The following is a 17,385-nucleotide window of genomic DNA, read 5'->3' on the forward strand; positions in this document are numbered from 1 at the left end:
AATTTATTAAATCCTAATTAAGCCATCAATATTAAAATCTATCTATCTATCTATCTATCTATCTATCTATCTATCTATCTATCTATCTATCTATCTATCTATCTATCTATCTGTGTTGCTTTTATTATTTCTTGTCACTGAGCATAACTTTGAAAGGTGCCCTGTCCAAGATGGCCGCCCGGCTAACATGTCCTATGCGTTTATCCTATACGTTTACTTCCGGTATGAGGGTCGTTATGAAGTAGGCGGTTACAGTAAGGACAGCGCTGTACTGTACTGTAAAATGGACGTAAACGTCAGGAGAGTCGTCATAGCTACGTAAGAGCTCGAGACAGCAAGCTGTATTCCGACGGGAGAAAATATTCCTAGGGTGCGCGTGTAGCTGGAAAAACGGTTGTCTTGCCTAAAACGACATGATTGAAAGATGCCATAATTTGGGAGACTTTTTAACCGATTTTAATCGCCGGGCTTTTCGGAGAAGCTTGTTAATAAATTCGTTCTTTGGATGATCCGTGGATTTTGGCTCGAGAGTATAACGGTGTTAACGGGACGCCTTTGGCTTCACTGCACGCGCACCGCGAGGTGGTCCGTTAGAGGCTTCTCTCCCTGCACCCCTCTCTCCGCCCGTGCCCCGTGCCGCTGAGCGTGCGCGCGCGTGCGATGTTGCCGTATTTGCGCAGAGTTCTGCGGCCGGCTCTCGCGCTCCGCTCGCTCGTGCCCGTTTCTAACCTGGGTACGCACGCGCGCAATGAGCCCGTGGAGCCGCTAAACTCGCCGCAGGGCGCGAGAGACTTCATCTACGGCCTCCATCCTTCTGAGCGCTCGTGCCTTCTGCGGGAACTGCACCGGTTCGAGTCCATAGCCATTGCACAGGGTGAGTGAGTACAACTGTGTGTGTGTGTGTGTGTGTGTGTGTGTGTGTGTGTGTGTGTGTGTGTGTGTGTGTGTGTGCTGTAGAAGAGTGCAGTTCGGGACGCAGCCCTGCTTTAATAACCTGTTTAACATTCATTTAAAGTTATATGTAATGTTATAAATTCTTCTTAATTCATAAAGGACGCTTTAACTGTATAACATTTCTATAACGTGTCTATAACACGACTGTGCTGTTATGTATTGGATCTTTACTGTTTTATGTTCATAACCTGGCCACGCCCACTCGGCTCTCTGTAGTAGTCCGCTTAGCCCCGCCCCTAAATATGTTTCCCCAAAACAATGCTGCTCACAATAATCACCCTTTATGCTGCCTGTCTCTCTATGTACACTCTACATACCCTCTCTATGTACACTCTCTATATGGCCTCACTATGTACACTACCTCTGTACACTCCCTATATGCTCTCTCTACGTACACTCTCTATATGCCCTCTCTATGTACACTACCTCTGTACACTCCCTATATGCCCTCTCGATGTACAATTACTCTGTACACTCTCTATATGCCCTCTCTATGTACACTCTCTATATGCCCTCTCTATGTACACTTACTCTGTACACTCTCATGCACTACACCCTCTCTATGTCCTCTATACATCCTCTAACGCAGCCTCTATATCTCTGTATGTCGTCTACACTCTCTACACTCTCTCTGTGCATTTTCTTTTTGCCCCACTTGTGTGTGCTCTGTGTAACTATCTGATTATTAAGGGGTCAGCCCTACCTAGTCATCTGGAGCAGTGAGTGTGTAGTTCAACATGAAATTACCAGAGAACTTAAACAGGGATCACAGAGCAGTAGCAGTGTTTCGTCAATAAACGTAAACTGATCATTTCCAGTCAGAAGACCGACAGGAAACAGCGTTGTCATGGTTACAGATTGCACGTGTGTGAGAGACATTTTTCTGTGTGAGAGCAGCTTGAAGGTAAAAGCTAATGAGATCACAAACAGCTGATTAAACACCATACGACTTTGTCATTGACTCCTGTTGACAACTGGCTTTGATTACACACACCTCATTCACACACACACACACACACACACACACACACACACACACACACACACACACACACACACACACACACACACACACACACATTCTCACACACACTCACACCTCATTCACACACTCACACAGACATATACACACACACACACACACACACACACACAAACACACACAGCCACACACACAGACATTCTCACACACACTCACACCTCATTTAGACATTCACACAGACATACACATACACAAACACACACTCTCGCATTCACACCCACTTATACACACACCCACTTATGTTCACACAAACACACACTCTCGCATTCACACACACTTATACACACACCCACTTATGTACACACACACATAAACACGATAAAATTATTATTATTTTTTTTTTGTAAAGTAAACGACGAGCTCCAGAACATCAGTCAATAAAATCCTCAAATTGAATCAAAGTGTGTTTTATATGAAAATTAGAACAATATGAAATATTCCACGTCAGAACGTGTTTAGAAGGGATTTATGCACACACACACACACACACACACACACACACACACACACACACACACACACACACACACACACACACACACACACACACATACACACACAACACACTCCTTAGAAATTCCTCCCTGATGTAACGTCTCTTCACAGTGCTGCTGTTTAAGAGCGAGCGTTTATCCTAAGTTTAGCTTCTCCTCCTGCTTAATGGCACGAGTCAAGTTTCCTAAACCTAACGAAGGAAATGATTCAGCCTCAGTGTGTGTCGGTTGTGGAATCAGGGCAGCGTGTTATTCATCATCCTCAGGCTTCACACCATGCTTTATAAATGATCCCAACAATCAGAGACGACAGGAACGAAGGAGGTTTCATTTGTACAGCAAAAGAAAATTTTATAAATGTCTGATAGATTTATGGCGTAATTAACAAACATGATGTTTAGAGTGTCACGTACACTTATTTCCCTCAGCCTTCAGCAGAGTGAGGCTGAAACACTGACAGGAAGTGACACAGGACGAGCTGAAAGAGGCAGGAGATGCATGAGCGTGAAGCATAAACAGAGAAAGCTCATTAAACGCAATAATAATAACCTGGAGAAAGTGACGAGGAGAGAGTAGGTCAACCTCACACTGCTTGCTCACTTTACAGAACCAGCTCTTTATTTACTGTGAAACATGAACCTGTGAAGTCATGATGGCTTTAAAGAGGAGCGTCTCGTATCAGGAACATTCCAAACATATCTGACGACCAGCCAGATCAGTCAGAAAAACATCCGAGAGACCAGACAATCTGTTGATGCTGCCACCACCGTGCTTCACTGGGGGATGCGCACAGAAAAGGAAGAAAGAACAGAAAGAAACGCTGAATATTAAACAAGAGGATTTTTTCCTCACAACCCTGCACTTATTCCTTCACTTACCAATAGCCAGAGGCTTCAGAGTAACCTCTTGTCTTCAAGAGCCAGACAGACAGATGAAGATGCTTGTCTCTTGGTCCTCCAGCTAGTTACCATGGAGAAGTGATGGTTTGTTTTCTCTTGTGTCTGGAGAGATTCCTCTGGAGAGTGAGCAGACTGAGTCCATGACTGTGAAAGTTCCTGATGAGAACTTTACTAAAGAAAGCAGCACCAGTTCACAATTTGGGATTTCCAGAATGTTCTTGGATCATTAATGAAAGCTCTGTGGCTTTGTGGAAAGCTGATACTTTCTGTTTCACAGGACATCAAATAACATTCGAACACTATGTGGACTTCCAGCTAGAGCAGATGCTCACAGCTGGATATCTCTTAGCATAACTGTGTGGCATTGAGGGGAGCATCACCTTCATGTCAGAGAGTGTATCTCCTCTTATGTTGCATGTACACACTGCGTTGTCTAATTATAGAGAAGACCAGCATGACCTTGAGTCCGAACACTGATGTAGAAAGTCACATGCACACTCTATCGGCTTCCAGCTCCGATTTCTGCCTCGCTCTTATAGAATAAAGATTTATCAAAGATCAGTTTCATTCATTCCACATGAAGGTTGAAGGCAACGTGTGTTTGTGTACTCCGTAAGGACACGCAGTGACGTCCGCAGATCATGGCACCACCAGGAAATGTTTCTGAATATAGACAGTTTTAAAAACATCTCATTAAATCTGTAAACGTGTGCCACAGCGATAGAGGAGCCTCTGCTCACAATCCACACAACACACACCCCGAAGTAGTGTATCAGCCCTCTTCTCTGGGATGTGCACTAATATGTATTTTTACATGCTTATGTAACTTGTAGAAATCTATAAATATAACTTGTATAACAGCAGAAGACTAAATTGTACTCCACTCCAGTCAGATACCAGCAGATCCCATCAGATTGAAGCCCCATCCATCCTGAGAGGAGGAGATCCCCATGTGATCTGCTGCTCTGGGCAAGGTGTGATGAGTTGAGCATACTGAGATGCTTGTTCTTCTCACCAAGGCTATAGAGAACAATTATTCAGGTACTGCTTCAGACTTCTGTGTGGAACCATTCTGTGCGGTTCCTCATTTGGACAAACCAAGGAACCCATTGAAACACTGAATACAAATTTATCTTCAAAGGTTTTCTGATAGTCGCTAACTTTTAAAAACATAATAGCTTGTTGATGTAAATCAAAATATTTCTGATTTAGATCACTCACTCAATCACTCACTCACTTTCTACCGCTTATCCGAACTACCTCGGGTCACGGGGAACCTGTGCCTATCTCAGGCGTCATTGGGCATCGAGGCAGGATACACCCTGGACGGAGTGCCAACCCATCACAGGGCACACACACTCTCATTCACTCACACACTCACACACTACGGACAATTTTTCCAGAGATGCCAATCAACCCAAAATGTCTTTGGACCGGGGGAGGAAACCGGAGTACCCGGAGGAAACCCCCGAGGCACGGGGAGAACATGCAAACTCCACACACACAAGGCGGAGGCGGGAATCGAACGCCCAACCCTTGAGGTGTGAGGCGAACATGCTAACCATTAAGCCACTGTGCCCCCTGATTTAGATAAATTAAATGTAAATACCTTCAACTGTGGATTGTCCTTAAATCATGAAATTAAATTGTCCCAAAAAAAGGTTTTCAATATATTTTCTAAGGCATTTATTAAATGGGTTTGTTTTGGCTTTTAGATCTGACTTTGTCTCACTTTTCTAACCACGTATGCTCAAAGGAAATTAAATATTACAGATCAGATGAGACAGAGTGAGATTAAACCCTTCCTCGTGATTCACAGTGAATTCAGGGTCAGTGTGAATAATGGCACTTAAACTTGCTGGTCCTTTGGTACAACCATTATGTAAAGTTTAAATGCTTGTTCTGGGAAATCAGCCGTGTTTTCTCCTCCGGTGCTGCCCTCGCCTGATGGAGGTCCACTGTCTCGTGGCATCCCGCAGGACCTTTAATACTATTAGTATTCCTGTCACTGTTACCAAACATCAGAAGTGAAAAAATTCTCACTGCATTTTAAATGCTGAGAGCCTGAGAGCGGAGTTCTACAGAGAGCAGCCACTGTGTTTGAGGCGATGCAATCGACACCATTATTTAGGCAAATTATTTTTGTAGACAGATGGAACCTGCAGAGAGTAACATTCGTCTGTTTAATGGCAAATATATGGACATAAACAGGAAATAAACAGTAATATGTTGGTGGGGATCAGAGGGTGTAGCTGTGGGATTCCTCAGGGCCGGGTCATAGGACCGATCCGTATATCTTACACTCCGTATATCTTGATCTAGTCGTCTGTCTAGTCTGCTGTAATCACGGTGCATCCCGTCCCTGCTTAGGGACCTCGCACGAGTGTCCAGTCATGTCTCCTGCCGCTGTAGGATTTGACCTGACTTGAGCATACTATAATGGTAACACAAGCTGTGGGTCAAGCAGGTGATTAATGTTGATCCATTAGAAGAACTGGATCAAATCAGACTGATTGTGGGTCAGTGGGTCAGAACAATTATTCAGGTACTGCTTCAGACTTCTGTGTGGAACCATTCTGTGCGGCTCTGGTCGTACATCCCAAAAGACCAGATGTTTTCTGGTTTGATTTTTCTCTGCTGCTTCCTTTAATGTGAGTTTTTAGGGCTGAAGCAGGGGCGGTTCTAGGATTTCATCTTTACGGGGGCTTAGCACTCAGTGAGAATTTAAAACAAGAAGAGTTTTATATCATATATTATATGACTACATAGTAAGCCAAAAGTTATGGTATTATTTAAAATTGCAGAAGTGGACACCAAAATTTTATGCATGATGTAATGATGCCAGTCTTGAATCAGATCAGTTCATGTATGTGTGCATTCTCTACAAACAGTGTGTCCGATGAATGACGTCATTAATAAAAAATATTCACAAGACAGAGACCAAATCAATAAATGTTATTTTTATTTAGTATTGAATGGATTTTTTGCATTAATATTTTGTTTGTGCTACAACTCTGGTAATAAGAATAGTGAAAGTTCGCTGCTTTTGGTTGCCGTATTTGCGGTTTCCTGCCGATTAACGTTATAGATAAACGCCTCCAGCTCTGACTGACTCTGTGCTTCTCCGTTCAAATAAAGCAGGCAGCTGATAGCGCACTTTTGAAAGACTACAACGCAAGCAAAGTAAAAAAAACGCTCTTGGATCAAACTGATAAATCATTTTCTTTCCCATCGACGACATGTCCTGCATTTTAACGTAATTTTTATTGTTTATTTTTGAAAGTAAAAATTATACCTATAGTTTTAGGGTGGCTGAGATCACAGACAGGGGGCTGGAGCCACCCTAAAAAGGTCTAGAACCGACCCTGGCCTGAAACGACATTGTCCTCCCTGTACTTGGTGACATGGTTGCGCTATGAAGTACTCAGCAACTCTGGATTCTTTCTTGTATTCAGGTTTGTAAATTGATGTCTTCTGTTGCTGCTTTCTTCCTTGCTCCCAGGAGGAGTGAGCTCTCTGTCGGTGACTGGAGTAGCTCCGGAGACCAGATGCACAGTCTCTTTTTATGCACTTGTGTGATTCTTTCTAAATGGAGATTGTCTGCCAGATGCCATTTGGCAGAAGATTTAAGCAGTCTGGCCGTTCTGACCTCGTTTCCTTTTTCTGAACATCCTTCTTGTAGTAGTCTTGAGAGATGAATAAAGCCTCGTTATTTTCTCTTCAAAATGCGTCTCCGAGTGAACTGTTTCACTGCATTTCCATTGCACACCAAATGATCTGAGACTGCCATCATGGAAAACCTTGGTGAACGATGAAGTTGAAAAATAACATTAAGTAATCAGGACTGCTCAGGTTTACTGCGGATTGCTCAGCAATTAGATCCTCTGCCGACAGGGTCAGATCCAAGAGCCTCTTTGTGACCTCCACACTGGAGGCCATTGAGGAGTCACATGGCAGAATGCTAATGTGGCCTGGATTAGGTTCATCTCAGGGTCAAGTCTTCTATCTTTCTCTAGAGATTTTTTGTCTTTTACTAAACATGTCCAAGGACCTACTACTTTAACACCAAGAGACCAGCCACCTTCATGTTGGATAATTTCCAGTGAGATTCCTCAAAAACAAGTTGTAATCACAGATTGGAAAAGTTTATCCCAAATAAAAGTGGAGTTCCTATTTATCAGGAACACCTGAACACCTGAACATCGATGCAGGTATCTGACCAGCCAGTCAGATTCAGGTCAGGCGCTTGTGATAATGATCACATCAAATATCAGTATGAAGAAAACATCCCATCTCTGTAACCGTGACATGGATGTTTGTGACAGATAGGCTGGTTTGAGTATTTTAGAAGCTGCTGATCTCCTGGGAGATCACACAACAGACAAACAGAGTAGAGTTTAGACAGAATGATGTGGAAAATTTCAAGCTTTTAAATAACTGCATGACTGCAAGTCCGTAGGCAGGGGGGTTCGGGTGGTTCGAACGAACCCACCCTCACTGCCAAAGGCCCAGAATTTAAGTCGGTTTTAATCAATGCTTCGGACAAATCTTCTGGGTTGCTGTTTCAAATTAATATGATTTATTATTGTAGCTGGACGTGTGTGTGTGTGTGTGTGTGTGTGTGTGTGTGTGTGTGTGTGTGTGTGTGTGTGTGTGTGTGTGTGTGTGTGTGTATGTGTGTGTGTGTGCCGCGCGTGCAGTTCAGGGAGAGTTCTCGCAATACACTTTCAAAGCAACGGTGAAGCATCGCCTCTGAATGATGGAGTGAGTGGTTATATATATTTTTTTAATTAAAAGTGTTTTTATATTTTATCCACTCAACAGTCTACAATATAATATCCATATAAACGTAGCGTAATTGTAATAATTAAACATAGTGGTATATTCAATGATATTGGCTGTGCAATATCAACTTTTGTTATTGGCCAATACCGGCAGACTGGAGCCAATGGAAATGCTTCTCTCCTTCGGTGCGCGTCTTTAGTCCTCTGAGAACTTCAAAGCGGACCGCTTGATGTAAATTATCAGGAATGATTTGTATATTAATTGATTTATGATGCCTACCCAGCGAATATTCATTACCATTACAGTACCAAATCACTACGTCGCCACTACGGTCTCCTAACGTTGCGAGATAAGTACAGTCCAGTTACGTACTGATTTGGTAATTTCATAACTTACTGGCAACGTAACTGTTACGTCTCAGGGAGGTGATTTCATTACTATTACAATTATATAAACAGTCATTTCCTTTTCTGTTTAGGTTAGCTTGTCAAAACTTTTCAGTCTCAAAGTTTCCCTTAAATAAGTCAAAATAGATTAAATACACCATGCGAGTTGCTCTTTACATGGGAAACAAGAAACATATTCTCCAAATTGCATCCAAGAAGATTGGAACTGCACAGTGTTGTCATGACGTGGGGCAGGAAGCAGACCCAGACGCAGGATAGCAAAAACACAACAGGGATGTTCATCCCAGGTGATTCATCCCCAGGTCATGATCTTTCTATATCCTTGCACAAAGATCTGATCTCCCCTTCAGCCGCAGCTCGCAACCTTGGGGTAACCATGGACAATCAACTGTCCTTTTCCTCTCATGTTGCTAATGTGACTCGCTCATGTTGGTTTTTTCTCTACAACATTAGAAGAATTCCGCCATTTTTGTCCACACAGGCTGCTCAGGTACTTGTTCAGTCTCTTGTCATTTCTAGACTGGATTACTGCAATGCACTGCTGGCAGGTTTACCTATGAACACAATACATCCTCTGCAAATGATCCAAAATGCAGCTGCCCGGCTTGTTTTCAACCTGCCAAAATTCTCACATACCACCCCGCTGCTGCGATCCCTTCACTGGCTTCTGGTAGCTGCACGCATCCGGTTCAAAACACTGATGCTGGCCTACAAAGCCAAAAATGGACCAGCTCCCTCTTACCTCAAAGCCCTCATCATTCCTCGCACTGTACCTCGGAATGAACTTCCCCTAGAGGTCCGGACAGCTGAGTCACTGGCTATTTTCAAGCGGCGGTTGAAGACCTACTTATTCAGGAAACACTTCAACTAGCACTTCTTTCCAAAAAAAAAAAAACCTTTGACACTTTTTCATTGTAACTTTGAACATGTTTTAAACTCATGGTATCTTAAGTATGTGACTTAGTGAACCAGCATTAATGTATTCAATGTTAGAGATTTAAGCACTTATGTACGTCGCTCTGGATAAGGGCGTCTGCCAAATGCTGTACATTTAAATGTAAATGTTTAATAGCAAAAGAAACACTAAACAGGACACGGACTGAAGACAGGACAAGACAACAGTAGATTCCGCGCCGCCATCGGCAACGCGGCACACTTAAATACAAACAATGATGACACAATGAGGAGCAGGTGTGGTGCAGGACAGGGAGGAGCAAACGAAGGCGGGGCAGACACGTGACGAAAAACGTAAACAAACAACTGCACGTGGCCAAAAGTTCGGGCTGAATCATGACAGAGATCCCCCCCCCCAAAGGCGCGGCTCCCGACGCGCCAAATCCCGACAAGGTCCAGGAGGGGGAGCAAGGCACACGGTGAAGGCAGGTGGGGGGAGCAAGGCACACGGCGAAGGCAGGTGGGGGGAGCAAGGCACACAGCGAATGCAGGTGGGGGGAGCAAGGCACACGGCGAAGGCAGGTGGGGGGAGCAAGGCACATGGCGAAGGCATGTGGGGGGAGCAAGGCACACAGCGAAGGCAGGTGTGGGGAGCAAGGCACACGGCGGCACAGCCAGAGAGGGCCGAGCGACGTCCACAGCCGACGTCCACAGCCGAGCTGGAGGGCCGAGCAACGCCCCCGACGCACCGCGGCCAGTCCCACCTCTCAGGAACGAGGAGGGAGGGCGAGGAAGAAAAAAATAAATCCTCCACAGAACAGAAAATCCATAAAATACGGGCCTGCAACACCCCCTACGAACAGGAAGTGGGGCGGACAAATGCGGGGCGATGTCACAGGACACCGAAAAAACAAAACTCGTGCTGGCGACATGGCCCGCAACCTGCAAGTGAGGCGGTGCCCCCCGCGGAGAAACCGGATGCGGAGCGGCGTCGCTCACCGAAAAAATGCGGACCGATGTCACCAAACCCACAAAGTCCGGGGGAGAAAAAAAAACAAAACAAAAAAGCTCCCACGATAACCGGCCCGAGCTGCTATCCTGCTTGGTCCTGGTGCGGCGGAATCTTCTGTCATGGCGTGGGGCAGGAATCAGACCCAGACGCAGGATAGCAAAAACGCAACAGGGTTTAATAACGAAAGAAACACTAAACGGGACACGGACTGAAGACAGGACAAGACAACAGTAGATTCCGCGCCGCCATCGGCAACGCGGCACACTTAAATACAAAACAATGATGACACAATGAGGAGCAGGTGTGGTGACAGGGAGGAGCAAACGAAGGCGGGGCAGACACGTGACGAAAAACGTAAACAAACAACTGCACGTGGCCAAAGTCCGGGCTGAATCATGACACGTGTACTAAATCCATAAGTGTCAAGACAAATACAGTAACAAGCAAAGAGGCATTGACAGAGCGTCAAGAAATGATGATGAAAATAATTATTATTAATACTTCAGTAAAGTTCTTTAAATCTATCCTGTTGTTAGTGTGGTCTCTAAACTAACTTATGAACTGTGTATGAACTGACAAAGGTGGTATATGAGGAAGGGATTTGACAACAATGCAGTAAATAATTTAGGTGCATCAAAAAGCGTGCTCGTTAAGATACCGGCAGACAAGCTAATCCAGCACAAATTAGTGCATAAGGTCACAAAATGAAGTATTGAATCTCATAATTAAATACAGAAGGAGGAGAAAAACTGCAAAATGGTCCACTTTTTGAAAAAACAAAAAAACAAAAACCCTTTCAATAGGCTGGCTACGGCCCTGGACTGTATAGGGGTGCAAGTGGTCCTAATGAAGTGACAGTAAGTGTACTTACTGTAAAGTATATTTGCACTCTTCCAGAAACTAAAGTACTTACCCCAGCGATGTCTCCCAACTCACATCTTTCTGGGCTCTGGGGCAAATCTGGCTTCTTAAAAGTTAATAATGCATGCAGAATTTTTATTATGACCTCATTCAATTCATCCAGACTTACCATGATCCACAGAAAGGCAGAAAGATTGAAGAAAGTTGAAGAACCGTTTTAACGTCTAGCTCATCTGTTTTTTTAGCGATCGTAATGGCTTCTGGAGGACCAGTGAAGTGTTTCTGAGTAAACTACTTATCTAAATCACCGTTTTTTATTTTATCTCATTTGTTGGTATGGTTCATTGTTGGAGATTGAACCCCAGCAGTCGAAGGCTTTTGGAAAATGATCTGCAGTTAAAATCTCATTTGGGCGAGTGGGTTGATAGCACATGGAAATGGGAATGGAAGAAACGGTGGAATGACTGATCTGATCCTCTGACCATGGGCTTGGTGAAGTTATATAAATTGACAGTATGATCAGATCGTGACACCGATATATATATCGCCTCATCCGTGTTTCAGTTTACTTCTAAAATGAAAAATTTGTGCCTACTCTTCTGTGTTCAAACATGGTAATGATTTGTCTTGTAGCATTAACATGATTTTGGGGTTTTTTACACCTGGTCACTTCATGTGTTTTCTGTGATCAGATAGCTATCCGATGGTAAAAAGACCAGGTGTAAACGCCCTCCAAAACGGTTTTGAGACGGATATAAATCCGATCGCTCAAACCACTTCAGGAGGTGGTCTGGGACGCATTTCAGATGAAACTGGACAGGTGTAAATGAATGTGGTTATTCAAGCCACATACCTCAGCGCTATACTCCTCGTGTTCCATTTCAATTACCCCGGAAGTGAGGTAAAATATATTTGCATTTTGGGCGGGAGTAGAAAATCGGATTGATATCCGATTCGCCGAGACGCATTCATGTGGCCTAATGTAAATGGAACAGTTTTAACAAATCAGATTGGATCAGAGAAAAAAACACATGAAGTGACCGGGTGTAAAAAGGCCCTAAGTCATCATCGTGCTCACTCAATCTTTTACCACAGCAATAGAACAGATAGAGATGCTACAGGAAATGATTCAGCTATCTTTTTACTGTCTTGAAGTCAGTACCATGTCTGATGGTTGCTGAGCCCAGATTTGTGGGAATTGGTCCAGTTTTACCCGTGATGGTTTCCCGTTGTTCCTGCTCTGGTGTCCTTTGTGTTATCATTCCGGCCGCTTTTCCTCCACACGGCTCATGGTGATGAATGTGCAGGAGTCTGGAGCTGCATCGATTTTTATTTTCTCTCGCTCTCTGGGTTTCCTTGGCCTACAGCAGAGCGAGTCCGAAAGGATTATACAGAGATTTAAATGAATCTTTATTACAGATTTGTGTCGATTTGTTGCACTAAGGGCTGAATTCATTAAACGAGGGCAGACTTCACACTGTGTGTTTGCTGTAATTATAATGGCAATAACTGCCGAAGGGAACAGTTTAGATTTTGTTCAATTGCATCCACTCGGTTCTGGAAATGCTGCCTCGGTGTTAACATAATGAACAGAACTGCAGAGATGGATAAAAGAGGGAAAAAAGTGGGTACTTAAAGCCAACTAAGGAATCTCCTGGGTCTGCTTTGTTCTTTTCATTTATTCCACCGTTCCGGCTCAGAGGAGTCGCTCCTGAGGCGAAGAGGAAGCTCACCTCACCAGACGTCCTGGCTCTCGTCCTTAAAGAAGGTGTTTAATAACATTTTATTTCTCACAACACGTGGGATCTGTCCAACATGGCACCGTCTTCTATCCCTTAAATCATCCAGTTATATCTGAAGGAGAAACACGAGCACATTAAGATGACCCAGAGCAACAGGAGGACCAGTTCTGATAACGACTCGAGTCTGAGCCACACTTCAGCCACGACTCTACCGAGAAGCTTCATTTGGAAGTGCGAGGTGAGTGCACGTGATTCCCAGGAGAGATTTCGGACCAGATTCTTAATGGAAGGCAGAGATACTAAGTGTTTTGTTACAATTTTATCGCGAGCATTGTTTTTTATCCATTGAAAGTTACATGACACCTCAGGAAAACAAGTTCTTTCCTGTTCCTAAGTTATGGCAGCTGTAAATATTCATTCCCTCAGCAGGTCACCATGAAGATGTTGGAAAGCTTCAGGTTACAGCTGACTCCTTCTCCTTACAGAAAACATGATGCCGTATCAGCCTCCTCCGGTTCCAGCTGATCAGCATCCAGAATCCAGCTGCTGTTGTTGGTGAGAGGAAGTGAACCGTGAATGAGTTTTGGTGTATTTAGCCTCTTCTCCACAGAGCTCCTTGTGGAGTGTGAAAAAGCATTAGAGGTGGAAGTGGACGGATTTCTGCACCGTATCGATTTGCACAGGAGTGAAATTGATCTCCTCGAGCATCTCAGAAATTTCTCGGCATGTTCATCTCTTGCCGTATTAACCTTTTAACAGCCAGGAGAATCGTGTCCCTGAGCCCGGCTATCCATGTGGAGATCAACAGCAGTGCTTGAGGGTTCTTCAGCATGTCTTCTGCCCACGTGCACTAGGACACACATCAGCCCTGATTAAGAATTGTTACAGCATCTCACACACACACACTCACACGCCCACACACACACACACACACACACACACACACACACACACACACACACACACACACACACACACACACACACAGTGTTAGAAGTTTTCTCCACGGATGTTATAGGCTGTTTCTTAGCCGGAACCCTGTGCTTCCGACCCCTCTCTCATTCCCATCTCTTTCCTTCTGGAAAATTGCTTTGTCTTTAAAGCCCCAGACGTTCACTTGAGTCGCAGCTCCCTGAGAGCACAGCGATGGTGTTATTGATCGCAGGCTGGTTTTAGTGAATCAAAAGAATGAGTGCTGATGAGGAATGACTCATGGTGTTTGTGCTAACGTGACTCAGGGGAGCGTGGCGTCGCGGCTGGTCGGATGCCTCTAATCATTAGCGATATCTAGCTGTAATGGGTCGGATTCCGCAGTACTCTCAGGTTTTACCCATAATGCTGCAGGCTACAATGCAGATGCAGTGTTTATGGTCAGTGTGTTTTATAGAGCAGTGAATGGAACGCTGCTGCGTGACTGTAATATACTACACTGAATGACCTCAAAACGTTCTCTAAGCACTGTGAGAGAAAGCGAGAGCCTCGAGAGCTGTATTTTTACCGCTTCATCGACAAATGTGTGAAGATTTGATGATGGAATATAATCCGAGTAAACATCAGTGCAGTGTAGATGTGGTGGTGGTGTAGTTTAGTGTAAAGATGATTAAATTGTTCGATTCCACAAACCCAGTGTGTGCTGGCGTCTTGTTGCATTGTGAAAATCACAGAATTGCTTTGACACGGAGCCTCAACCAAGTTAGGAACGTTCACTGTGAAGAGCGTTAATGAGCTCCAGACGTGCAGGTTCCGCAGCCCAGTGTTCCAGCTCCAGACAGCCGGCTTTATGAGCTGCGTGTGATTCTGTGTCTGAGCGTGAAAAGGAAACTTTAAATCAGCATTTAGTGTAGAACACGGCGGCGAGAGTGTGGAAGATGGTCAGAAGGTCGTCAGTTTCAAGTGGAAGCCGTGCGTCATGCTGTCAGAGAGACTGCTTTCTGAATCCGAATCAGACAAAAAATAAACTACAGCATGTGTTATGACATATGGAAATTTTCAAATGAGAGAAAAAACCACTTAACAGTCTGTTTCTGTCGCCTTCTGAAGTCTGAAGCGCTCTTATTTGATGACAAACAGACATATCTGTTTATTAAAAATGAGAGAGAATCATTACTGAGGAATAAGGAAGGTTTTAAGAGTGACTCTAGCGTCAGTAATTAACGCAGTAAACACTTCAACAGCTCAGACTGTGGCTTGTGTGTGTGTGTGTGTGTGTGTGTATGTGACTGGTCAAGCATGACCTTCCTCTTTATGTCCTTTTGTTGTGATTTTATGTGTCAGGAGATAAAGTGGTTCTATTTTTTCTGTCGTTGCAGAACAAATGGAGATGGCGCCGCCGACCACCGCTCAGCTGAGATACGGTACGTACAAAGAGACAGAGTCTCCCCATTAGCTTAAACGACTGTGGTTTATTACTCAGGTTTTATTTCCTGAAGTCTTGAGCACAATTTCTAGGACTACAGAGAATTTATGGGCGTACATTCAGTTTCTTTAGTTGTACACACTCCCTAATCCACATCGACCGTGCGTTTAACCACAACGAGGCACGTACAGAGTTATTACTGAGCAGCCCTGAGACCCCACAGCTTTAAGTCATTTAAAGGAAGTTATGATTCGTCTCTGATTTATTACAGTAAAGCGACTCTGTGCTCCTTCTAAGGAGCGTACAGTATATAAAGTGTTCAGAACTGATCCTGTTCAGTGTTTGTAACCTTCTCAGCTCACCCTAATCATCAGACTCAACACGTATATTGAGCTCCAGAGCTTCAGCGAGTGTTTAATGAAGCGCTGACTTTAATGTTATGGCTGGAAACCTTGTTGCCTTGTTTAGAGAGAACTCTGAGTACCTCGAGTGTGTTAAAGGACAAGCTCCTGTCACGCGTCCTGATTTCACGTGAAGGTCTCAGGGTATTATTCGTGTTCTCGGTGGCTCACCGACTGCCCTGTGCTTTGTCCTGCATTTTCATCTTCTTCTTTTCTTCACTCTGTCCAGTTCTATTCCACAACGCCATTCCCTTCATCGGCTTCGGCTTCCTGGACAACGCCATCATGATCGTTGCAGTGAGTAAACACAACACCTGTGTGGTTATAGAAACCTCAGATACACAAAAATAACACAACGAATACAATTTTCAATTTATATTTCTCCAAAGATTCTATTTTTTCTGTGCGTGTGTTATTGTGTGTGTGTGTGTGTATGTGTGTGTGTATGTGTGTGTGTGTGTTATTGTGTGTGTGTGTGTGTTATTGTGTGTGTGTGTACGTTTGTGTGTGTGTGTGTGTGTGTGTGTTATTGTGTGTGTGGGTGTGTACGTGTGTGTGTGTGTGTGTTATTGTGTGTGTGTGTGTGTACGTGTGTGTGTGTATGTGTGTGTGGTGTGTGTGTGTGTGTTATTGTATGTGTGGTGTGTGTGTGTTTAAAAATAAATGAACCCAAAGATTTTAGTCCTGTTTCTCAGTGCTGGTTCCTGTTAGGACACAACAGAGGATGTGTAATGTATAAGTTAATGATGTAATAAATGATTCTTTTTGCTGATTTATACACACAACATTTTATATTGTAACTAGGTGCTTTTGTGAAAGTCTGATCTGAGGTGTGTTTATTTGCAGGGCACTCAGATCGAGTTGTCTATAGGAGTGATCCTGGGCATCTCCACCATGGCAGGTACAGTTTTAACAGCTGCTCTTGTTTTTGGTTTAATTATTTTTCTTTACTAAATATTGTGTTTTCTTGCGTTCATTCGAGCAATTTCCTGACTGTTCCTTCACATGATCTCACAGCAAGTCACATGACCATGATGTCATTTCTCCCCAAGGCACACAAGCGAAGGACGAGGTGATTTTTCACTTCTGTCAAAAGGCAGGGTCATGTTTTAAATAGAATAGATGTCAGGTGCGTGCATGCGTGCGTGCTTGTGTGTGTGCTTGTGTGCGTGTGTGTGTGTGTGTGTGTGTGTGTGTGTGTGTGTGTGTGTGTGTGTGTGTGTGTGTGAATTGTTCCTCCAGAGGCACTGAGACTAATGCTGGATTATTGATGGTGATTTTCAGCTTTATTGTTTTTTAGCTCAAGGATGAAAGGCATACTGGGATCTCTCACTGCACACCATGATCTCCATCATAAACACCTCAGAACACACACACACACACACACACACACACACACACACACACACACACACACACACACACACACACACACACACACACACACACACTCAAGGCTGCTGCGTCAATGGACTGATTCAATTTTGTCCTATTTGTTAGCATTAGTCAGGGGTGTGTGTGTGTGTGTGTGTGTGTGT

General features: G+C 44.0%; 1 protein-coding gene across 1 annotated transcript in view; it reads left to right on the forward strand.

Moving 5' to 3' along the window:
- Window positions 1-219: 219 nt before the first annotated feature.
- Window positions 220-17,385, forward strand: part of LOC113648031 (transmembrane protein 65-like) — a 27,579-nt gene continuing 10,413 nt past the window's right edge. The window contains exons 1-4 of the mRNA XM_027155065.2: window positions 220-874; window positions 15,400-15,444; window positions 16,077-16,144; window positions 16,694-16,748. Coding sequence (XP_027010866.1) covers window positions 661-874; window positions 15,400-15,444; window positions 16,077-16,144; window positions 16,694-16,748 — 382 coding nt within the window. The 5' untranslated portion in view covers window positions 220-660. The remainder of the gene's footprint in view (window positions 875-15,399; window positions 15,445-16,076; window positions 16,145-16,693; window positions 16,749-17,385) is intronic.

This window comes from Tachysurus fulvidraco, chromosome 3 (assembly GCF_022655615.1).
Source record: "Tachysurus fulvidraco isolate hzauxx_2018 chromosome 3, HZAU_PFXX_2.0, whole genome shotgun sequence".
Classification (NCBI taxonomy): domain Eukaryota; kingdom Metazoa; phylum Chordata; class Actinopteri; order Siluriformes; family Bagridae; genus Tachysurus; species Tachysurus fulvidraco.